This window comes from Macaca mulatta, chromosome 4, assembly GCF_049350105.2.
Source record: "Macaca mulatta isolate MMU2019108-1 chromosome 4, T2T-MMU8v2.0, whole genome shotgun sequence".
Classification (NCBI taxonomy): Eukaryota; Metazoa; Chordata; class Mammalia; order Primates; family Cercopithecidae; genus Macaca; species Macaca mulatta.
The window spans coordinates 132,544,419-132,569,684 of NC_133409.1; the positions used below are offsets into that span (position 1 = coordinate 132,544,419).

General features: G+C 35.4%; 1 protein-coding gene across 1 annotated transcript; it reads left to right on the forward strand.

Annotated features, from left to right (window-relative positions):
- Window positions 1-362: 362 nt before the first annotated feature.
- Window positions 363-23,335, forward strand: LOC706747 (cysteine-rich secretory protein 2). Its single transcript, XM_078001079.1, has 8 exons — window positions 363-948; window positions 9,418-9,534; window positions 10,272-10,359; window positions 11,647-11,792; window positions 12,203-12,300; window positions 12,380-12,478; window positions 14,228-14,322; window positions 22,878-23,335. The coding sequence occupies exons 1-8, from the start codon at window positions 883-885 to the stop codon at window positions 23,003-23,005; spliced, it is 837 nt and encodes a 278-aa protein (XP_077857205.1). The 5' UTR covers window positions 363-882; the 3' UTR covers window positions 23,006-23,335.
- Window positions 23,336-25,266: the final 1,931 nt, after the last annotated feature.

Genomic DNA, 25,266 nt, shown 5'->3' on the forward strand with positions numbered 1-25,266 from the left:
CACATGAAACAAATCTAGGGAGCATAACTCTAATTTACAAAGTAAACCATTTATATGTCTAATGACAGAAAGGTGAGTGTTTCTGAAACTAAGTGGTCTTGTTGCTTCATCTGAAGGATGTAGGACTTTTTGACATATTGAGAAAGGACAACATGGGTAACAAAATGCTGAGTATCTTTTTAGGAGATAATGAAAATATGAAACAATCTTCGTACCAAATAATGGATTGAGTAAACTTGAATAAGCTATATTTTCAATGCATTAATTGTATTTTTTCTATACAGAGAAATTTGAAAATATTCACAAGTATAAGGAAGAAAATAGATGTAACTTCTAGTTACTCCATTAGGGAAATAACAACTAATAAAGTATTTGTACAGCCATATCTGTGTAATCACAACCTTGTCATCTTAATTAGAGTCTGGTATAAATAGAAGGACAAACCGTTATACTTTCCATGTAGAATAGCCAATTGAGAGATGGTACATATTAAAAATAAACTTTTCTCCAAAAATTGAGATGAAGAATGAATGTCAGTACTATAATGAACTATTCAGGAATCTGTTTTCTTTTTGATGGCATAAGGGTAGCAGAAGTAGGCAGAAAGAAGGGAGTATGCCTCTACCTTTTATAGATGTACCTCAAGGGCATCAGTAGAGTTCTTCAGCTTATTTTTTTATTGTCACCATCAGAGACAAGGTTGGCCTCATTATGATTCTACTGATACTATACGGCAATTCTTCTTTTGTTCCATTCTTAACGAATCTGGGAATCACAGTTCCTTTGAAATAATCAAGATTATATTGGTATTCTCCCTCTTAGAAGTTTTTAAACTACTTATTTCAATGCAGACTTTTGTTTTTCTTGACTTAGTTTTCAGCAATGGCTTTACTACCGGTGTTGTTTCTGGTTATGGTGCTGCTTCCATCTTTACCTGCACAAGGAAAGGTAAGGTTAAAATGGAAAATCTTTTCAGAGCTATCCAGCAACTTTGTGGTATGGCAGGCTATTTTGAAAGTAAAGGAGGGTGAGAGAGTTTGGTATGTCAGAGTCTCCACTGGTTCTCTCAGAGTTCTCAGACCACTTAACACAATTATTCAGATGAAAGGCCAAGGCTATGCTGTATGTGTTCCGCATGTGTGTGCTAGCCACCAGTCACATGTGACTACTGAACACATGAAATGATGTTTGAACAGGCAAGATGTACTCTGATGGTAAGAAACTCACCAGATTTCAAACATTTAGAACAAAGAAAGAAGAAAATATCTCATTTTTTTATATTGCCTCCATGATGAAATGATAATATTTTAGATATTCAGTTAAATAATATATTAGGTTCTTAGGGTGGTTGCAACAAATTACCACAAGCTAAGTGGCTTATAACAGCAAAAACTTTTTCTCTCACAGTTATGGAGGCCAGAAATCTAAAATAAAATTATCTACTGGGCTTAGCTCCCTCTGGAGGATCTAAGAGGGAGGGATCTGTTCCATGCCTTTCCCCACCTTCTGGTGGCTTCTCCCACTGCTTGGCATTCCTTGGCTTGTGGCTGCATCACTCCAATCTCTGCTTCCATCTTTACATTATCTTATCCTCTCTGTGTGTCTCTTATAGAGGCACTTGTCATTACATTCAGGGACAACTGGATAATCAAGGATTATCTCATCCTGAGATCCTTAACTTAATTACATCTGCAAAGACTTTTTCCAAATAAGATCACATTCACAGTTTCTGAGCATAAGGACGTGGGCATATCTTTTTGGAGACTACCACCTAACTCATTACAAATAAAATATATTATTTAAATTAATATCACTTAAAAATTAAAATGGCATATCATGTTGAAATTATTTTTCTAATAAACATCACTGGTCTGTGGGGTTAGAAAGCTGATGATAGTTCTCTTACCCCAATCTATTTTCTGATTTCCTTAATTTTATTTCTTTTTAATGAGATCCCCTTACAAAATTAATAATATACTTATACAATATTAAATTAGCACAACTTCTCCACTATGTTAGCACATTTAATTTTTATAGTTAGGGTATAAGAATAATTAGATTTTTATTTTTAATTAAGAAAACAAAAACATTTAATTTTTATAGTTAGGGTATGAGAATAATTAGATTTATATTTTTAATTAAGAAAACAAAAACGCCGACTCTAAAGATCTTAGTGGTTTGTTTAGTAGTGATAATAGAGTTAGTATGTGAAGGGCCAAGAGGATTTTGAATTCAGATCCTAGAGTTATTTCTAATATGCTACTTTGTTGAATTGACTCTATAATATGGTCAGCAATCTTCAATGATAAAATGTGCAGTGTTCACCTACAGTGTGTATCTGCTAGCCAGGAAGCCTCTGAAACAGCTTTGGCATTGCTGTTTGTTGTCACATCTTCCATTAACTCCGTGCACACTAGACTCACTAGGACTTTTCAGACTGGAGGACTCTGACACTCAGTTCAAACTTCATTTGGCATTCAGAAATATAGTCATTGTATCAATGTGCAGGTAATTTATTCATCACCTACGACCTCATTCAAATAATTTGCTGTTCTTTTCATTTCTTTCACCGAAAGATTTTCTTTCATACCCCTTTCCAATCCCCTTTAACCTCTCTGGCTCATCTCCTGGTCTTCATTTATAAAATTATTAAAAAGTGAGATGTCATTTTGTTTTGGCACCACTAAATGTTTGAAATCAGATGCTCTGTAAACACTCTGCCCAGTATGATTTTCTGATGTTTTCAAGATGCCTAGAAAACTCTATTCATCTTTCAAAACCCCAGAATCACATTTTATGAAGCTTTCCCTGACTTCAAAGAAGAATTGATCCCTCCTTCTTCTCTATCTTGTAGATCCCTAAGATCAGTTTTGTTATCATGTGTATTGTAATTTTTACTTATGTCACGTCACCTATTCAATGTAAACTCTTTAAGGATAGATACCATATTTATTTTATTCTCAATATGTTTAATGTTCCTAGTCAGGTAATAGCTTTATTAACACATTTAAAAATACATCTCTTTTTCAGTACAATTTTATCTACAAAGCAAGAAGGTGTGAGAAGCAGGAAATAATTTAGAAATTAATTTTTTATGTGTTTTGAAATGAAACCACCATAACCAGATTTTTTTAGGTCAAGAGGAAATATCCAGGGATGTTATTTTATGCTTTGATGTGATGCAGAAATCTGCTTCTACTGATACTTTATATGCACATCTTTTCTAACTTATGAGTCAGTAACTTTGCCATATTTATTGGTACAATGGCATCCGCTATCAGTCCCTGTTGTTAGGAACATAAAAGCAGGAAAGAGAAATTCACATATAGTAGATAATGGCAATAATGTGCTCAGACCTATGGTATAAGAATTGTGAGAGCCTTAAGGGAACTCAGTATGGGAGGAGAGGAGGATAACTTATTGCAAGGTGTCAGAAAAAATCTATAAGGGGCCCTATTCCTTTTAGAATTATACTTCAAAATCTTGCTCATACCTATATAACATCATACTCCTGTGTAAATCTAGGTCATCAAATTGCTTGGACCTTGATCCAGCAATTTTCAGACCCTATTCCACCTCCAGGCTTAGCAGGCCCCGTACCACACACACAGACAAATATACAACCACAAAGATAAACCAAACATATTAGGGCCCAATTTCATACTTTATCAGTTATGTTTCTGTTACTAAAAGGAACAAAGTCAGCTACAGATAGATTTGATCCCTCCAAATTGCTTTAAATTGATTTTTTAGTATTACAAAGTTATCTTTTATGCAACCCATAAAATTTGCTACATAATAGGTATAATGGTTTTATTATAGTACTGAATGCAGACATGCACTTCAACTGGGCCTAAATATTTTTCCTTAAAGGCAGATACCATGTCAAGGAAAACTGCCCCATAAAATTTAGGATGAATCATGAGCTCCAGCTTTACCCTACCTTGCAGCCTGATCAAATGTGAATGAATATATCTCAAGGTTTTTAATTTGTATGCTTGTAGTTATAAAATATTATTATTCATATGTCTATATAAATCATATTAAAAGTTCCCTTGCTGGGGGAAATGGCAGATAGGAGGCATGACTAACTTGCTGTTGTCACTTGGATAAACAGAACAATATGTGGATAAACAGAACAATATGTGGAGATTCACATCATGAACTTTTGCGTCAAGAACCACTGCAGGGGCATGGCAGGAAAACTGAAAGAACTCACAGACCCTTTGAAAGAAGTGGCTTGCCACTACGAACTCTGTCAGTTCACTGAAACACTGTGAGTGCCCAAAGTGTGAGGGAAGAAAGTCTGCCTCTAAACACACATCCTCACTGAGAAAGCTGAAAATCCAGATCATGGGAGAAGGATTTAACCTTACTTAAAGCTGAAAAGAATTTAGAGAGCCATGCAAAATAAAAAAGAAGAAGAAGCAGTGAGAAAAGCCCTGTAGGCAATCCCAGTCCCCACAGAAGCCCAGGGAAGCCATTTCTGACTTTATCTCACAGAGATCCTCAAGGAGGGAAGCCAGTGGAATTAGGGAGGAGACTTCCAGCTGAACTTTGTAATAATTTTGACCAAGTACAAATTTTTCTGGGCAGATCTGGGATTGTGAATGGGAAGTACAGATATGAGTACAGAAGCTGCAGCAGGTGGGAAGTGGGGAAAGGCCTGAAAGCCCTGCTTACTGTCTCCTTGGGGAGGCTTGTAGCCTGGACCAAGATCTCAGCCTTGCACAACAGAGGCCTGGATATAAATTAAGCTCTATTGGCCGTTGAGGGAGCACAGCAGGGGTGAGACTGGCCTTGCTGGCTGAGTAGGAGCTTAGTGAAGCCTGTCACTGCTGGCTTTCCACTCCTTCCCTGGTGACCTGTATGAAGCAGCAGAGGCAGCCATAGCCCCCTTGGAACATAACTCCTTTGGCCTGAGAACCACACACCCATCTTCCACAGTGGGTGCAGGAAGCCCCCACCAAGGAGAGTCGGAGTTCAGGTATGCCTAATCCTGCCCACACATGATGGTCTTTCTCTACCTAACCTGGTAGCCAAAGACAAAAGACATAAACTCATGGGAGCTCTATGGCCCTGTCCATCACCTGAAAAACCTGAATACTTATCCAGGAGACCTTAGGGCAAACTTGTATCCCCCCATACTACCACAGCTTATGCTGTCTTGAAACCAACTCAGGCTGTTACAGCAACTCATAACAGAACAACTCTACTCCAAGGAAGGAGAAAACAACGGTTAATTCCACTGCCTATAACAATCCCGGCTAACCAGAGGTCCTGAAACTGTCCACATGACAACTTCACTATTAGCATAACCAACATTCAAGAAAACCAGTGCACTAAACAAAACTACAACCAAGGACTCTCAGAGTCCACTTCACTCCCCTGCTACCTCCACTGCAGCAGGTGTCAGTGTCTGTGGCTGAGAGACCTGAAGATGGATCACATCACAGGATTCTCTGAGGGCACTCTCCAGTACCAGCCTGGAGTCCAGTAGCTCTGATGGGTGGCTAGACCCAGAAGAACAATAACAATCACTACAGTCTGGCTCTCAGGAAGCCCCATCTCTAGGGGAGGGGGGAGAGTACCACATCAAGGGTTCAAGGCAAGAGTACCTGAACAGCAGCCCTTGAGCCACAGACCCTTCCTTGGACATAGTCTACCTGATGAGAAGGAACCAGAAAAACAATTCTGGTAATATGACAAAACAGTGTTCTATAACATCCCCCAAAAGATCATACTAGCTCACCAGAAATGGATTGAAACCAAGAAGAAATCTCTGAATTGCTGGAAAAAGAATTCAGAAGGTTAATTATTAAGCTTCTCAAGGAGGAACCAGAGAAAGGTGAAAACCAACTCAAAGAAATTTAAAAAGTAATGCAAGTATGAACGAAAAAATTTCCAGAAAAATAAATATCAGAAATAAAAAACAATCACAACTCCTGGAAATGAAACACACTTAGAGAAATGCAAAAAATACTGGAAAGTTTCAACAACAGAATGTAACAAGTGGAAGAAAGAATTTCAGAGCTTCAAGATATGGCTTTTGAATTCTAACAAAGACAAAAAAAAATGATAAAAAGAAAATGAACAAAGCCTCCAAGAAGTTTTGGGATTATGTTAAGTGACCAAAGCTAAGAATAATTGATGTTCCTGGGGAAGAAGAGAAATCTAAAAGTTTGGAAAACTTATTTGAGGGAAATAATTGAGGAAAACTTTCCTGGCCTCGCTGGAGACCTACACATTCAAATACAAGAAGCTCAAAGAACTCCTAGGAAATTCGTCATAAAAAGATCATGACCTGCGCACATATTCATCAGGTTATCTGAAGTCAAGATCAAGAAAAGAATATTAAGAGCTGTGAGGCAAAAGCATCAGGTAACCTACAAAGGAAAATCTACCAGATTAACTGCAGATTTCTCTGCAGAAACCCTATAAGCCAGAACAGATTGGGGTCCTATCTTTAGCTATCAATGTACATAAATCAGTGGTACTGCTATACACCAACAGCGACCAAGATGAGAATCAAATCAAGAACTCAATACCTTTTACAACAGCTGAAAAAACAATAAAATACTTAGGAACATACCTAACCAAGGAGGTGAAAGACCTCTACAAGAAATCTCCGGAACACTGCTGAAAGAAATTATAAATGACACAAACAAATGGAAACACATCCCATGCTCATGGATGGATAAAATCAACATTGTAAAAATGACCATACTGCCAAAAGCAATCTACAAATTCAATGCAATTCCCATCAAAATACCATCATCATTTTTCACAGAACTAGAAAATACAATCCTAAAATTGTTATGGAGCCAAAAAAGAGCCTGCATAGACAAAGCAAAACAAAACAAAAATAACAAGCCTGGAAGGATCACATAACCCCACTTCAAACTATACTACAAGGCTATAGTCACCAAAACAGCATGGTACTGTATAAAAATAGGCACATAAACCAGTGGAACAGAGTAGAGAACTCAGAAATAAGGTCAAATACTTACAGCCAACTGACCTTAAACAAAGCAAACAGAAACATAAAGTGGGAAAAGGACACCTTATTCAACAAATGGTGGTGGGATAATTGGCAAGATCCATGTAAAAGAATGAAACTGAATCTTCATCTCTCACCTTATACAAAAATCAACTCAAGATGGATCAAATACTTAACAAACCATGTAAACTCTAGAAGATAACATCAGAAAAACTCTTTTAGACATTGACTTAGGCAAATGTCTAAGACCAAGGCAAATGTCTTATGACCAAGAACCCAAAAGCAAATGCAACAAAAACAAAGATAAAAACATGGAACTTAATTAAACTAAAAAGCTTCTGCACGGCAAAACAAATAATCAGCAGAGTAAACAGAAACCCCAGAGAATGGGAGAAAATCTTCGCAAACTATTTATCCAACTAAGGACTAATATCCAGAATCTACAAGGAACTCAAACAAATCAGAAAAAAAAAAAAAAAAAAAAAAAATCCCATCAAAAAGTGGGCTAAGGGCATGAGTGGACAATTCTCAAAATGAAATAGAAAAATGGCTGACCAACATATGGAAAGCTGCTTACATCATTAATTATATGCTTAACATTATTAATTATTAGAGAAATGCAAATCGAAACCACAATGAGGCTAACACCTTATCTCTAGAAGAATGGCCATAATTTAATTTAAAAAATAATAGATATTGGTGTGGATATGGAAAAGGGAACACTTTTATACTGCTTGTGGGAATGTAAGCTATTACAAGCACTACGGAAAACAGTATAGAAATTCCTTAAAGAACTAAATGTAAATCTACCATTTGGTCCAGCAATTTCACTACTGAGTATCTACTCAGAGGAAAAGAACTCATTATATGAAAAAAAGACACCTGCACACTCATGTTTATAGCAGTACAATTCACAATTGCAAAAATATGGAACCAGCCTGAATGCCCATTAATCAATGAGTGGATAAAGAAAATGTGACATATATGTATATATATTATATTATATATAATATATAATGTATACATATATACATATCGTGTGTGTGTGTGTGTATGTATATATACACACCATGTAATACTGCTCAACCATAAAAAGAAATGAAATAATGGCATTTGCAGCAACCTGGATGGAGTTGGAGACCATTATTCTAAGTGACGTAACTCAGGAATGGAAAAACCAAACATGATATGTCCTCGCTAATAAGTGGGAGCTAAGCTATGAGGATGCACAGGCATAAGAATGATACAATGAGGCCAGGCGCGGTGGCTCACACCTGTAACCCCAGCACTTTGGGAGTCCTATACAGGCGGATCATGAGGTCAGGAGATCGAGACCGTCCTGGCTAACATGGTGAAACCCTATCTCTACTAAAAATACAAAAAATTAGCTGGGTGTAGTGGCGGGCACCTGTAGTCCCAGCTACTCGGGAGGCTGAGACTGGAGAATGGCGTGAACCCGGGAGGCGGAGCTTGCAGTGAGCTGAGATGGCGCCATTGCACTCCAGCCTGGGGGACGGAGCAAGACTCCGTCTCAAAAATAATAATAATAATGATACAATGGACTTTGGGGACTTGGGAGAAAGGGTGGGAGGGGGGCGTGGAATAAAAGACTACACGTTGGATACAGTGGACACTGCTTGGGTGATGGGTGCACCAAAATCTCAGGAATCACCAGTAAAGAACTTATTCGTGCAACCTTTTACCACCTGTTCCCTCAAAACTGTTTTTTGAAAAGTTCCCTTGAAACAGAAATCGGCATTTGTGGCCTCCGAGGGGTTTTTAGTTTGTCATGCCATGAGTTACTCACAATTCCCAAAGCTTCAATCTACTACTTTCCTATTTAAACATTTCAGGCCGGGCGCGGTGGCTCAAGCCTGTAATCCCAGCACTTTGGGAGGCCGAGACGGGCGGATCACGAGGTCGGGAGATCGAGACCATCCTGGTTAACACGGTGAAACCCCGTCTCTACTAAAAAAAAATACAAAAAACTAGCCGGGCGAGGTGGCGGGCGCCTGTAGTCCCAGCCACTCGGGAGGCTGAGGCAGGAGAATGGCGTGAACCCGGGAGGCGGAGCTTGCAGTGAGCTGAGATCCGGCCACTGCACTCCAGCCTGGGTGAGAGAGCCAGACTCCGTCTCAAAAAAAAAAAAAAAAAAAAAAAAAAAAAAAAAAAAAAAAAAAAATTTCAATCTACTACTTTACTATTTAAAAGTTATATCTTCAACTCAGATTTAGTGACAATGCTTAACAACTAATGTTGACTTTTAATATTTAAATATTTGTAATATTTAATATATGTACATAACTAAATATTTTGCACTTTTTAAAGTGACCTTTGTTTTCTTGCATTAACTTATTCACTATTATATGAAATTTACAACATTGTTAAATAATAATTCTAATTTTATTTTCTTTTAGGATCCCGCTTTTACTGCTTTGTTAACCACCCAGGGGCAAGTGCAAAGGGAGATTGTAAATAAACACAATGAACTAAGGAAAGGAGTCTCTCCACCTGCCAGTAACATGCTAAAGATGGTAAGAGGCAGTGATGTAACGAGATGGGTGTGAACCAGCTGTGGCAGGAGCAGACGGCTGGCCACTGGCATCTCTTACGAACTTTGTGGTTTACAAAGTTGTGTCTTTTTTTTTTTTTTTTTTTTTTTTACAATGGTTAAAAAATACCGTCAATTATACAGGGTTATTAAATTTGGAAGGCAGAATTGGAAGTCAAATATTCAGGCATCCACTGCTAAATCATTACACTTTTTGTTCATTTTCTTTTCCGGTTTAAAATCAAGAAATCCCCTTTCCTTCAGGGTGTCAGCTGTTGTGAGTAAAAGCCCACTTCCCAGGGCACAGTCCCTGAAAGACACGTATCTCTGATACGAAAGCAATGGCCTACATGTGAAAACAAATGGAATTGGAAATAACGTTGGCCAGCTTATTACTATTAAAATATAATGAGGATATTTCACCTGCTTATCAGTATTTACACTAGCATCATTAATAAATATCCTAGGTATGGCTGCTTTGCTATCATAAATAATCACATATTATTGTCTTATTTTGCCTTTTAGATATATTACCTATGGACTACCCTTCATGTGTAAACTGGCACCAGAACAGATAAAAACACTTAAATATATTTTAATAACAGTAGTATTAGAGAATACATCTACAGAAATTTTAAACTATTTACAAATCAGATTATAAAGTGTATGTTTCATTGTGGCTGAATCATTAAGTGTATTTTGTTTTCTTGTGACGTTTAGGAATGGAGCAAAGAGGTAACAGCGAATGCCCAAAGGTGGGCAAACAAGTGCACTTTACAGCACAGTGATCCAGAGGACCGCAAAACCAGTATGTAAATTAGTAAATATTTGTTGAATAAATAAATGAATAAAACAAATGAATAAAAAAGTCTCTATAATAAGAAGACTTTGAAAATAAATGTTATTTATACTGCTGTCTTTTTGAAGTCAAAGTATCTGTATAGAGAGGGATATTTACAGTAAGAACAATGTTGTGGGTTTTTTATTGTGTACATTATGCAAATAATTTTGCTTCTTGCAACCAGTTCATGAATACAGCAGATTTTATATCATCTTTATTTTTGTAAGTGTAAGGATTAGAAAAGCCAGAATTTGAAAGAAAAGTGACTCACCCAAGAACATAATCTGAAACAGTGTCGTACTAGAAATTTTTAACCAAGCTTTCTGATTTCTAACCCACTGCCCTTTTTGTTAATTTATGTAGCTGTCGGATGTTTTGAAATCTATTCTTTTGTATCCATAAAATATATTGAACTTATGATGAATTATTCCTTTTTTGATCTAAAGTGGATAAAAGTGGATAAAGTGGATTTAAATTTATCATATTCAAAATTTCTATAAAAATGAATATTTTTGAATATGTTATTTAAAAAATTTTTAATATGAGGCAATCAAGTATTTTGTGTGGACTGGATACCTACAATGCACAGAATGCTACATTTGAGTTTTAAAAAGACTTATCAAGGATTACAAAATCTAGTAAATGCCCAAATAACTTACGAAGTGTTTCTGGGCTGTAAGGCACTTCTTGACAAACTCACAAGGATTTCAACTTGTGATATCTGATTTCCTGGTTAAGAGAAAATCCATAAATTTTGAAAACTGTTATCCTTCCTGGTGTCAGTTTTCTCTTTCTTGAGACTCTTAAAAACAGCCTATAAAGTCTTTTTTTCAGATTTCACACAAAGTCATATACATTTATTTAGGGTCCTATATTTGAAAAATCTCTGTTGAGGGTTACTAGAGCAAAAGACAAAATGTAAGAATTGGTCACTGCCTTTAGCAAGCTTACCATATAAAGCTGGGAACACTCAAGGCATACACATGGAAAATTTAGCATGCAAGGAGTTTTAAAGAGCAGAGTGTTGGCCTACTCAAAGTTTTATGTGGTCAGGCCAGCCTCAGTGTGTTAGGCAGTTCAGTGTTCTTATCGGCTTTATAGCTGATAAGGAACTGAAGCACTCCTTTATGTATTAATCAACAGTTAGCATCTGCTGGACCCTGGGTTTGAAAGGCAACATCTTTGTGTTTATGTAGTCAATTTCTTTTACCATTGCATGTTTATTACCTTGCTCATGAATGATCTGCCCCTTAGGTACAAAATGTGGCGAGAATCTCTATATGTCAAGTGACCCTACTTCCTGGTCAGCTGCAATCCAAAGCTGGTATGACGAGAGCCTAGATTTTGTCTATGGTGTAGGACCAAAGAGTCCCAATGCAGTTGTTGGACATTATACTCAAGTAAGAAGAATGCATGAAAATACCTATGTCACAAATGTTCTAATAGGAAAGCTTCTCCAAATTATGACCACTGCAATGTTCAATTTAGGAGAACAGTCCGAGTGGGAAGAATACAGTCTTGGAATTTGGCTGCTGTAGAGCTGTCATTTTTGTCCATTGTCAGCCAAACTCTTAGTAGGAAAGCATACTCTGTATTGCTCCTACATTATAAATTTTAAAGTGATGAATGTACATGAAAATTAAATATTTTTAAAATTTATGACTTTGGTTCAATAATTTAAATATTTGTATGGTATATGTCTATAAACTAAAACTAACATTTTTCAGTTTTATATTTGCTACTATTTCTTTATATATTTTTCCTCTTCTCTAATGTACTTTTGTATATTTATTCCATTGTTAATTTGCAGCTTGTTTGGTACTCGACTTACCAGGTAGGCTGTGGAATTGCCTATTGTCCCAATCAAGATGCTCTAAAATACTTCTATGTTTGCCAATATTGTCCTGCGTAAGTAGACTGTTTAGCATTTAATGGCAATAATTCTACCTGTAATTTATTTTTTAATAGTTCTCATATCTTAAACCAGAATGAAAACGTATCTCAATAAAGGGGAGGGGATAAATGTTTGGAAATGTTTTTTAAGGTTGAGACACTTTCAACTTCCCAGAGGAGAACAACTTCTCAGTTTCAGTTATAAAAACTGAATCATTCCTCATTAACAGAATAATGTCTTTTCTTTCAGTTGGCTTTCCCTCAGCTTAGGGTTACTCTATGAGCATGTGTAATATATATTTCTCTAGAATTAGTATCATCACGTCTTGCTAATTTCATACTTTAGGAGTATAGATGCTTCGGGGTGCTGGTGAGATTGCAAATGGAAGATGGATTGTGATTTTGGCCCTTTCTGCTCCAATATTCCTACTTCTGCTTATGTAAAACACACACACACACACACACACACACACACTCACAATTACCATTACAAATGGTTCATTTATTTGGATTTCAGTGGCCTTTCAGGACATCTTTATTTCAGAATACAGAAAGGATAACATCTTAAGTCTCTGATTCTCAGAATTGTTCACAGAAAGCTCTTTAACTATCTTGTAAAGTTTGATTTGTAGCAGTAAACGTGCTCCTTCATTAAACAATACGTTTAGAGTTATCCACAATAAATCCTATGGATATTTTAAGGAGATATTCACGATATGTTAATTTAAAATTTAATGTTTGAAATTCTTTACCACTGGAGGCTGCGGTGGGGGACACAACTACAGGATTTGTTTCGAGACTGTAGATAACGAAGATGATATAGGGTTCCGGTTTGAGAAGTATAACCTCCCAAGTCATTTTCCTTCAAGTACCTATTAGGATTTAAGTAGAGAGAATTGAAAGGCCCTAGGAGGATGTATCCACACTCACTGACTGGCCCTCAGAAGGGAGGCATCCGCAGCCAGGTATCAGAAGTGACAGTTGGAATAGATCATGAGGGAAGTCAAGGGAACTAGAACTTTTAAAATCCTTTTGTATCTGTTTCACAATTTTCCAAGAGCTCATACACATACAGCTATATTCTAGGCAAAGAGACTGAGATTTAGCTGCACTTCCTTGGGTCCTTAGCCCACTTGGTCTATTGAGATTTCGACTCCTACATATTTTTAAATGAATTTAATGGCCAATAGAATAATGATCATCATTAACTTATGGTTAGTCATTGCAAAACTATTATATCCTGGATATCAGTATTTATCAAAACTTTTCTGTAATTTTTTTCTTTTTTTTTTTTTTACTTTAAGTTCTGGGATAACAAAAACTAATATTCTGTTTTGGTAAATGTAAAAATCTCATACATGCCACCTCTAGAAACTCACAAACCTTCCTAAGCACACTCCTACAAACACACCACTAACTACTGAAAAATCTCAACCTCCATCTGGAAGAAAAAAATACTCTGGAGGTATATTTTTCATAGTTTCTGTTAGAGACACTATGGGTTTTTTCAAATGGAAAATGCTGTTTTAACATTGCATATTAATTTCCTGCTACAACCTGGTACTCCTAGGATCTTGTCCTTTCCCTCTACAAGATATGTTTTGTCCCTTATTGGCACCTTGGGATACACTGCCTTAGTAATTTGACTAAATATACTGGGAGATAAAGATAGTGTCGCCACACTGAATATACTCTGAAAATTTCAGACCCTTTTCATCAAATTTAGTTACCCAGCCTGTGAAATTATGGTCAAGAAGATATGTCCATGCGTGAAGCATTTTCTTAATTTGGGTTGTTATCTGAAATACTCATTGGGAATTGTAATTTTTCAGTTTTGTTAACATACTAAAAACACTGAATAATTATTTATGTATATTTGATGATTGATACTACCCTTAGAGTATAAACAGTAAAGTGAAAAATATTTGACATGTGTTTCAAATTTCAGTGGTAATAATGTGAGTAGAAAGAATACCCCTTACCAACAAGGAACACCTTGTGCCAGTTGCCCTGATAACTGTGACCAAGGACTATGCAGTAAGTTTGAAGTGATTAGCTTGCTATTATTTATTATATAATTGATATTTTCTTTTCTTTATATAATTTAACAAAACTCCTAAAGTAATGAATTGAAATAACATATTTATGAAAAAACCCCAAAAATATTCAACAAAGTATGCTTAAAAAAACATTTTACACACTGGAGGAGCTACATATTATTTGTAATGAAAAGCATATTGCCCTATGTAACATAATGGAGTATTTATCATCAATGTGTTTTTGTGGCTCTGCAGAGCCCATTAATATTAACCATACACCGTTTGGTAAATAGTTCAATTATCAAAGTTCATTTAACTGTACCAAAAGTGGTATTTTAAAAGAATCAAAATGTATAAATCTAAGGTGTGAGACCAAATTATGGCTCAGTCTAGACAGGCACGCCAAATATTACTGTTTATTTGTGCTAATGTGTTTGTCATGTTGATTTCCTCACTTCTTTTTTATAGTGTAATTAGGATCATAGTGTTTGCCTTAATAAATGATTACTTGCCCTATAATTTCATAATTGTTTTGTGTATATTTTTATGACAAAACTCTATCTATATACAATATTGGCTCATAGGACCTGTGCACATATTTTTGCAAAAGGAGAAAATGAAATACATATCATATATCTCATTTAATAAATTGCCATGAATAGAAGTAAAAATAGCTGCTGGCTTTCTGTAGTTGGGATACTTTTATTAAAATTATTATGAATGATAAAGTTGACACAATCACTGAAACTTTTACCTCTTCAATGCACTCACCTTTACTAAGCATTTTTTCTGACCCAGTTATATAGCTGTATTTCAGAATATTAATGATACCAAAGCTATAAATCAGGCAGAGGTGGGCAGATAACAAGGTCAGGAGTTCGAGACTAGCCTGGCTAACATGGTGAAACCCCGTCTCTACTAAAAAGACAAAAATTAGCCGGGTGTAGTGGTGGGCGCCTGTAGTCCCAGCTACTTGGGAGGCTGACGCAGGAGAATCGCTTGAACCTGAGAGGTGGAGATTGCAGTGAGCTGAGATCAGCCACTGCACTCCAGCCTGGGCAACAGAGCGAGACTCTGTCTCAATAAATAAATAAATAAAAGAGAAAAATAGTTGAATACTTATACATTTGCTGAATGTAGTTTGCTAACAAGTCTGGAATTCATCTGTCATAGTATCAGCTGGTATCAGCTGCTGTGACCATGGGATTACCTGCATCACCCCTCTCATAAATCCTAGGTAACACAGAGTGGAGAGAGACACTGTCCACTTGGGGGAAGAAGGAAGTGTGTGGGGTACTCTGCCTTGGATTTAGTACTGGGCCTGCCACAACAAAATACATACCAGGAAGAAACCCACAGCTCCTAAATCCAGATTGGTATGCATAGATAGAGCCTCTAGACCCACCACAGCACCAAAAAGGAATCTGCTGCCCCAGTGGGGCAGACTCAAGTCTCGGTACCACTGGTCAACTAAAATGGCCTCAGACCCAAAATGAATTGTAGTAGCTGGAAAGTCATAACAGCTGCTGGCCTTGGGCAAGCCCTGGTTCTGTCCTGGTCTGAGAGTCCATGGACTTCAGATGCATCAAAGCACAGTGACAGCTGTGGCATCCAGGGAATTGTCCATGTTACCCTTCTCCTAACCAAGTTTGCAGCAAATCTGGGTTTAGAACATCATCTAATAATGAAATAACTGCCATCTTAGGAGACTCATTAGTCTCCTTTAAATTCTTGGAAGGCCTTCTGAAGAAGAACAGGTACAAACAAGTCCAGACTGAAAAGACTAGAATAATTAATTCTTTAGTGCCTAGATACTGAGATAGTAATCCACAAGTTTCAAGAACATTCAAGAAAATATGACTTCATCAAAAGAACTAAGTAAAGCACCAGTGACCAACCCTCGAAAGATGGAAATGTGTAGTCTTTAAGGTAAGGAATTCAAAATAGCTGTTTGTAGGAAGCCCAATAAACTTCAATAAAACACAGAGAAACAATTTAGAAATTTATCAGAGAAATTTGAAAACGAGATTGACATTAAAAACAAACAAACAAACAAACAAAAAAACCCAGAAATCCTGAAGCTGAAAAATATGATAAATAAACTGAAAAAAACATTAGATGGTCTCAACAGCAGAATTCATTAAGCAGAAGAATCAGTGAGCTTGAAGACAGGCTATATGAAAATACAGAGGAGAAAAAGAGAAGGAAAAAGAATGAACTTTCTTCACTGATCTACAAGATCAATAAGACAGCATCAAAAGAGCAAATGTAAGAATCATTGGGATTCTAGAGGTAATAAAGAATGAGAAAGGGGTAGCAACTTTATTGAAAGAAACAACAAACAGAAAACATTCCAAACCTGCAGAAAGATAGAAATAGCCAGTAAAGAAAGGCCAAAGTTTATTAATCAGATTCAACCCAAATAAGACTACCCCTTGGCATATAATTATAAAATTCTCAAGGGTCAAGGAAAAAAGAGAATTCTAAAAGCAACAAGAGAAAATAAGCAAATAACATGTAACAGAGTTTCAATACACCTATCAGAAGACTTCTCAGTAGAAACCTTACAGACCAGAAGGAAGAGGGACAATTTACACAAGTGCTAAAAAATGATTTTAAAAAACCTACGTAAAATATTGCACCCAACAAAACTATTCTTCAGACATAAAAGAGAAATAAGGACTCCCAGACAAATTCTGGAGGAATTCATTATTACAAAATCTGTCTTGAAAGAAGTGCTAGGCTGGGTGCGGTGACTCATGCCTGTAATCCCAGCACTTTGGGAGGCTAAGATGGGCGGATCACGAGGTCAGGAGATGGAGACCATCCTGGCTAACACGGTGAAACCCCCTCTCTACTAAAAATATAAAAAATTAGCCAGGTGTGGTGGCAGGCACCTGTAGTCCCAATTACTAGGGAGGCTGAGGCAGGAGAATGGCGTGAACCTGGGAGGCGGAGCTTGCAGTGAGCTGAGATTGTGCCACTGCACTCCAGCCTGGGCAACAGAGCTAGACTCCATCTAAAAAAAGAAAAAAAAAATGCTGAAGGGAGTTCTTCTATCTAAAAGAAAAGAATGCTAAAGTGTAACATGAAATATCTAAAGATATACAACTCACTAGCTGAAGTAAGCATACAGAAAAATTTAGAGTATTCTAATATTGTAATTGTGGTATTTAAACCACTCATATCTTTACCATGAAGACTAAAACAGCAAAACTGTTAAAATAATAACTATAACTTAAGGTATAAATTGAGACATTCAAAAGTCAAAAAATATCATGGGTATATGAAGTTAAAATGTAAAATTTTTGTTTCTTTTCTTTGTGATCAAAGTTGTCATCATTAGTTTAAAATAATTTGTTATAACTATAAGAACTTTTGTAAGCCTCATGGTAGCCACAAAGAAAAATCCTATAATATACACACTGAATATACACTAAAAATAAAAGGCAATTGATGAAAACATACGACCAGAAAAACTCACTTAACAACAAAGGAAGGCAGCAAGAGAGAAAGAAAAGATTACTAAACAACCAGAGAATGCGTAACGAAATGGAATTAGTAAAATTCTTACCTATCAATAATAACCTTGAATGTAAATGGACTTAATTTTCTAATAAAAAAACACAGAACAGATGAATGGATTAAAAAAAACAAGACCCAGATGTGCTTCATACAATAAAAAACTCATTTCCCCTGTAAAGACATGCATAGAGTGAAAGTAAAGAGATGAAAAAAGATATTCCCTGCAAATAGAAACCAAAAAAGAGAAAGTAGCTGTAAGGCCATTATTTAATGATAAAGGGGTCAATGTGTTAGGAAGATATGATAATTATAAACACATATACACCCAACATCAGAACACCTAGCTATATAAAGCAAATATTAATAGACTTAAAGAAAAAGACAGATAACCATTTAATAATAATAGGGGAATTCAACACCTCACTTTTAGCAATGGACAGATTATTCAGACAGAAAATCAACAAAGAAACATTTGAGTTAAACAGCTTTCTGGACCAAATGAACCTAACAGACATTTACAGAACTTTCCATTTGGTAGCTACAGAATTCACATTGTTTTCATCAGCACACAGGATATTCTCCAGAGAGAACACATAGACCAGGAAACAACTCTTAAATTTTTAAAAAATGGAAATCATGTTAAGTATCTTTTCTAACTACAATGCAATAAAACTAGAAATCAGTAACAAGAGGAACTTTGAAAACAATACAAATACATGGAAATTAAACAAGATGCTCCTGAATGACCAATGGGTCAATTAAGTAATTTTTAAAAATTAAAAAATTTTCCAAATGAATAAAAATAGAAACACATCATATCAAAAAGTATGGGATACAGCCAAAACAGTATTGAGGGAAAGTTTACAGCATGAAACTACTACATCAAAAAGTAGAAAGGTTTCAAATAAGCACCCTAATAAATGATGCACCTCAAGGAACCAGAAAAGCAAGAGCAATCCACACCCAAACTTAGTAAAAGGAAAGAAATAATAAAGATCAGAGAAGAATAAACAAAATTGAGGCAAAAAATATAAAAATATAAAAGATCAAAGAAACAAAAGGTTAGTTTTTTGAAAAGATAAAGAAAATTGACAGATCATTAGCTGGACTAAGAAAAAGAGAGGACAAAAACTAAAATATAAAATCAGAAGTGAAAAGCAGACATCACAATTGGTGCTATAGAAATGTAAAAGAAATGTAAAAGACCATTAGAGACTATAATGAACAACCAAGAAATTGGAAAACCTAGAGGAAATGGATAAATTTATGGATACATACAACCTACCCAAGATTGAACCAAGAAGAAACAGAAAACTTGATTAGACCAATAATAAATAATGAAATTGATTCCATAATAAGTCTCACAACAATGAAAAGTTCAGGACAAGATGACTTCGTTGCTGAATTCTACCAAACTTTTAAAGAGCAAACACCAATTCTTCTTGAACTATTCAAAACATTTGATGGGGGTGGGGAAATTCTTCTGAACTCATTTACAATGCCAGCATTATCCTGATACAAAAACCAGACAAGGGCACAACAAAAACGAATGAATATAGATGCAAAAATCCTCAATAAATACTGTACTAGTAAAACAAATTCAACAACACGCAACAAAGATTATATGGCATGATCAAGTGGGATTTATCTCATATATACAAAGATGTTTGGACAAAATACACCACCTTAACAGAATGAAAGACAAAACCTATGATCCTCTCAATAGACACACACACACACACACACACACACAAAAGCATTTGGTGAAATTTGATAAAATTCAATATCTCTTCATGATAAAAACTAGAAACCAACTAGGCATGGAAGGAACATATCTCACCACAATAAAGGCCATATATGACAAGCCCACAGCTAATATCTTACTAAATGGTAAAATGTTAAAAACTTTTCTTCTAAGATCAGGAACAAGACAAGGATGCCCACTCTCACCAATCTTATTCAACATAGTATTGAAAGTTCCAGCCAGAGCAATTAGACAAAAGAAAAAAATAAAAGGCATCCAAATTGTAAAGAAGGAAGTCAAATTTTCCCTGTTTGCTAATGACGTAATCTTATATTTAGAAAAACAAAGAACTCCCACCACACAAAAAACAAACAAACAAACAAAACTCTTAGAACTCATAAACTCAGGAAAGTTGCAGGATACAAAACCCAAATAGAAAAACCAGTTATGTTTCTATACACCAACAATGAACTATCTCAAAAAGAAAGCAAGAAAACAACTACATTTACAAATGCTACAAAATGAATAAGTAAATACCTAGGAATAAATTTAACAAAGGAAATAAAATATTTCATAGGAAAAACTATAAAACACTGATGAAAGAAATTGAAGACTACACAGAAAAAAATGAAATACATACTATGTTCATGGACTGGAAGAATTAATATTGTTAATAATGATCAAACTACTAGCCAAAGCAATTTACAGATTGAATTCAATCTCTATCAAAACATTCATGCCATTTTTCACAGAAATAGAGAAAACAATCCTAAAATTCATACAGAATCACAAAAGACCCTGAATAGCCAAAGCAATTTTGAGGAAAAAGACAGAGCTGGAGGCTCTGGCTTCAAAATATACTACAAAGCTATGATAACCAAAACAGCGTAGTATTGGCATAAAAACAATAATGTATACCAATGAAACAGAGAACCTAAAGATAAATTAACACATTTATAACCTATTGATTTTTGACAAAGGCACCAAGAACATACACTGGGGTAAGGACTGTCTCTTCAGTAAATGATGTTGGGAAAACTGGATATCCATATGCAGAAGAATGAAACTAGACCCCTATCTCTCACCATATACAAAAATAAACTCAAAATGGATTCAAGATTTAAATGTACAACCTGTAACCATGAACTACTTGAAGGAAGCAATGGGAAAATCCTTTGGGACATTAATCTGGGCAAAGATTTTATGGAGAAGACCTCCAAAGCACAGGCTGCAAAAGCAAAAATAGACACATTAAATTATTATCAAGCTGAAAAGCTTCTGTGCAACAAAAGAAACAGCTGATAATGTGAAGAGACAATCTGAAAAATGAAGGAAAATATTTACAAACTGTTCATCTGACAAGGGATTAATATCCAGAATATTCAAAGACCTCAGCAACTCAGTAGGAAAAAAACACATTAAAAAGTGAGCAAAGGGCTGGGTGCGGTGGCTCACGCCTGTAATCCCAGCACTTTGGGAGGCCGAGGTGGGCGGATCATGAGGTTGGGAGATCAAGACCATCCTGGCTAACTAAACCCGTCTCTACTAAAAATACAAAAAGAAAAAATAAAAAAATTAGCCTGGCATGGGCAACAGAGCGAGTCTCCATCTCAAAAAAAAAAAAAGAAAAAAGAAAAAGAAAAAAGAAAGAGAGGAAAGTACATGAATAGACATTTCTCAAAATAATACAACAAATGGCCAACAAGTATTTGAATAAAATGGTCAACATCCCTAATCATCAGCAAAATGCAAAAAACTACAATGAGATTTCATCTCACCTAGGTTAGAATGGCTATTATCAGAAAGACAGAAAATCAAATGCTGGCAAAGATGCAAAGGAACTTTTATCACTGTGGCTGGAAGTGCAAATTAGTACAGTCATTATAAGGAACATTATGGAAATTCCTCAAAAAAAAAAAAAAAAAGAAATTACTATATGACCCAGCAATCCCACTACTGAGATACCTCCAAATGAAAGATCAATGTGGCAAAGAGATGTTTGCACTCCTACAAATACTGCACGATTTCACTAATATGTGGAATCTAAAAAGGTTAATTCAATAGAAGTAGAAAGTAAAATAGTGATTGTCAGTGGCTGGAAAGGGTAGGCGGGGGTGGAAAGGGGTGGAGAGGGGTCAACAAGTGCACAGTTGCAGACAGGAAGAATAAGTTTGGTATTCTATTACATAATAGAGTGACAATAGCTAATAATAATTATGTCTCAAGAGAGCTAGAAGGATTTTGATTGTTATCACCAAGAAATGATAACTAACTTATTAGAAAGAAATGTGTTTAAAGTGATAAATGTGCTAAATACCCTGATTTGCTCATGATGTAATGTATACATGTATCAAAACATCACACTGTACCCAAAAAATATATGCAATTATTATGTACCAATTACATATTTTAAAATTAAACTTTTTGACAAACATATGCCTTTACTACAGGACTAGCAAAATGAGTTTAAAAAATGGACAGGTTTGAGAGACAGAAAGTAGAATAGTCAGTCAATGTTTATCCCCTGTGCTGGGTGAGTGCTGGCCAAAAGAAGAAATGAAAGAGTTCAAGTTGATTCCAGTTCCTGGCTTAAATTACTGAGTAATTGGAGTGTCATACCCCTTAGATTGTGGGAGTGATGCAGGGAGATCACTCCTGAGAATTCTCAGCCTTTTAGCAAATACAAGGAGTTTAATTTGAGTTTTATTGAGTTTGAGGTCCCCGGGGAACATCCAAGTAGAAACATCAAAAGGAAAAGGGCATATTGTCCTTGTTTTATACTTTTATCCACCCATAAAGATTATTAACTCAAAAAAAGCATTGGAGTGTAATGCCATGCTGCCCAATATTATGATATGATGGAAACAGTCCCTATCAACATGTGCTACTAATCACACTTTGAACGCTTGAAATGTGGCTAATAAGATTAAGAAACTAAAATTTTAATTTTAATTTAAATACCTATGTGTAGCTAATGGTTCCCATATTTGGCTATGCAGGCATAGAAAGATTTAGTTACATTCATATTATTCTGCTTGCTGAGGGGGAAAAGTAGGTCAATTTATTTTAGAAACATATCACTAAATGTAGAATTTAAACAGTGATAGATTTATCAGTGAGCTCAACTAAGACACCTCATATGTCCCTTAAGACGTGAAAGACCCATTATAGTGTAAGTGATGCTAACTTGTTTGCTCCCTCCTACCCCCTCCCCACGCACTTTGAATGTATGGTTTTGCTGTTACTGAGGAAAATGATAATGACATAATCTGTTTTTGTTACAGCCAATAGTTGCCAGTATCAAGATCTCCTAAGTAACTGTGATTCCTTGAAGAAAACAGCTGGCTGTGAACATCAGTTGCTCAAGGAAAAGTGCAAGGCTACTTGCCTATGTGAGAACAAAATTTACTGATTTGCCTAGTGAGCGTTGTGCAGGACTACATGGATAAGGGCTGCATCATTTAATTGACACATACCAGGGGAAATTGTATGTATGTTAGTTACAAATTTGATTTCAAAGAGCAATGCATCTTCTCCTAGATTCAAAGAGCAACGCATCTTCTCCCGGATCATCACAGAAATCACTTTCAGGCAATGATTTACAAAAGTAGCATAGTATATGACGACAACTGCGAACTCTGACATAAATTTAGTGCTTTATAATGAACTGAATCAGATTGAGGATTTTGAAAACTGTATAACCGTAGGATTTAGGTCACTAGGCCTTTGGATCAAAATGGTGAGTTACATATAACCTGAAACATGCTGAAGAAGAAGACTGTAACATCATTGCCATTCCTACTACCTGAGTTTTTACCTGCATAAACAATAAATTCAAAGCTTTACATCTGCATTTGTCTTATGACCTTTCTTTTAAACAAAAGTAATCAGCTTTTCAAACAAAGAACTTTTCTAGCAACCATATGATATGATTCTTATGCAATATTTTATACCATTCGTAATTAACTCCAGCTAGATTCATCTGAGATAAATGATAAAACAGGGCAACATTTTCAAAATAGTTGTCTATATAAAGTTAAATTTTAACAAAAAACGAATCAGTTCTACTCTTACTTGCTTTCTCCTTTCTGATATTTTGATCTCCCTACTGGTTTAGTTGATTTTTTTTAAGCCAACAAAAAGAGGACATAATTCAACCAAATATACAAATATAGCTTTCCAAGAAAACAAACAAGTGGAATAATCAGTATTAGATTGATAACAACAGGGTAAAGTAAGCCCATTTTATAGATGAGAAAACATATACTAAAACTCTTTTTAAAAGTGAAAAAGTTATTGAAAATCAGAAAGTAGATCTGGCCAGACAGATGGTGAAATAGCATGAGCTACTAATGCCTCCAGGATTAAACAGATTATCGGAATCATCCTATAGCCATTAAGGAAACTGAATTAATAATCTTAAAGCTTCCAAAAAAGGGAATTTCTAGGCCCCCAAATGGTTTCACCACATGATTCTGCCAAATACTTAAAAGAATAATTAATAGCAATTTTACAGTTTCTTCCAGAAAATTAAATGAGAGAAAATACTTCTTAATTCAGTCTTTGAGACCAGTATTATTTTGGTACTAAAGCTAATGACATTTCAACAGAAAAAATACATAGAGATCTATTGCCATCATGTGCATAGATGGAAAAATTTTAAACGAACATTTAGTAAATGTTTCAGCAATATAGTAAAAGGAAAATATACCCTGACCCAAACTTGAAACAAATTACTAGAATCAATCAAAAATTAAACTGTGTCTGGAAGATAAATTGCCTATTACAGAGTATATTCATTGTATATATAGCTCCCCCTGAATTTCTTTGGAAATTGATTTTTCCACAAGGTTAGCATTTCTTCATCCTAATCTTAATAATCCAAGTGTCTCATAAACTATGTTTAAAAATATTTAAGCCTATTTTAGGGGAGAAAAGGAATATTTATTTTTGTAACTGCAAGAGCACTGAGGTACAGTGACAATGTGGGAGATAAGCAAACAGAATATTCCACTTGAGTGGTTCTCATATGAAGCACTCCATTATTGAGGTGGCATTTGAAAACTTTTAAATACAAAGTTTTCTTTAGAATTTTAAGATTAGAGTTAGCTTTGTGGGTGGAAGATCTGATCTGGTCCTTAACAGAAGTGACTAAAAAATAACCTTTATAAATGATTTTGGGTAGTAGGAAAATCTTTGCTAGTCTCATAGCATTCTTAAAATGTATCTAACTCTAGTGACTGGTTAAAACAAAACAAAACAAAACAAAACAAAAAACCCTCCATACTAGAATCTTTAAAATTTAATTGCTAATTAAGAGTTACACTCAAAACACTTTTTCTCCCACTAAACTGAACAGTTGTTTTAGTAACGTGTGTTTTGTCTTACATGATCTAATTTGTATCACTGAGCTTACCTTCATTCTACAATAATAATAGCAAATTTTTAGATACTGTATAGTTAATTTTTCAAAATGTTAATGATGATGATTTTAAAATATAGTTTTTTAACCCATGAAAATGTCCAAATCTAAACTAAAATGTCTTCAGAAATACCCCAAATACCCACAAACATTTGACTTTAGAGATTTTGCTGAATCTTTTCCAAAATGAACATTTTCAGGGAACATTATGTTATCATTGCTAACTCAAGTTCCTCCTTCATTTGGTCACA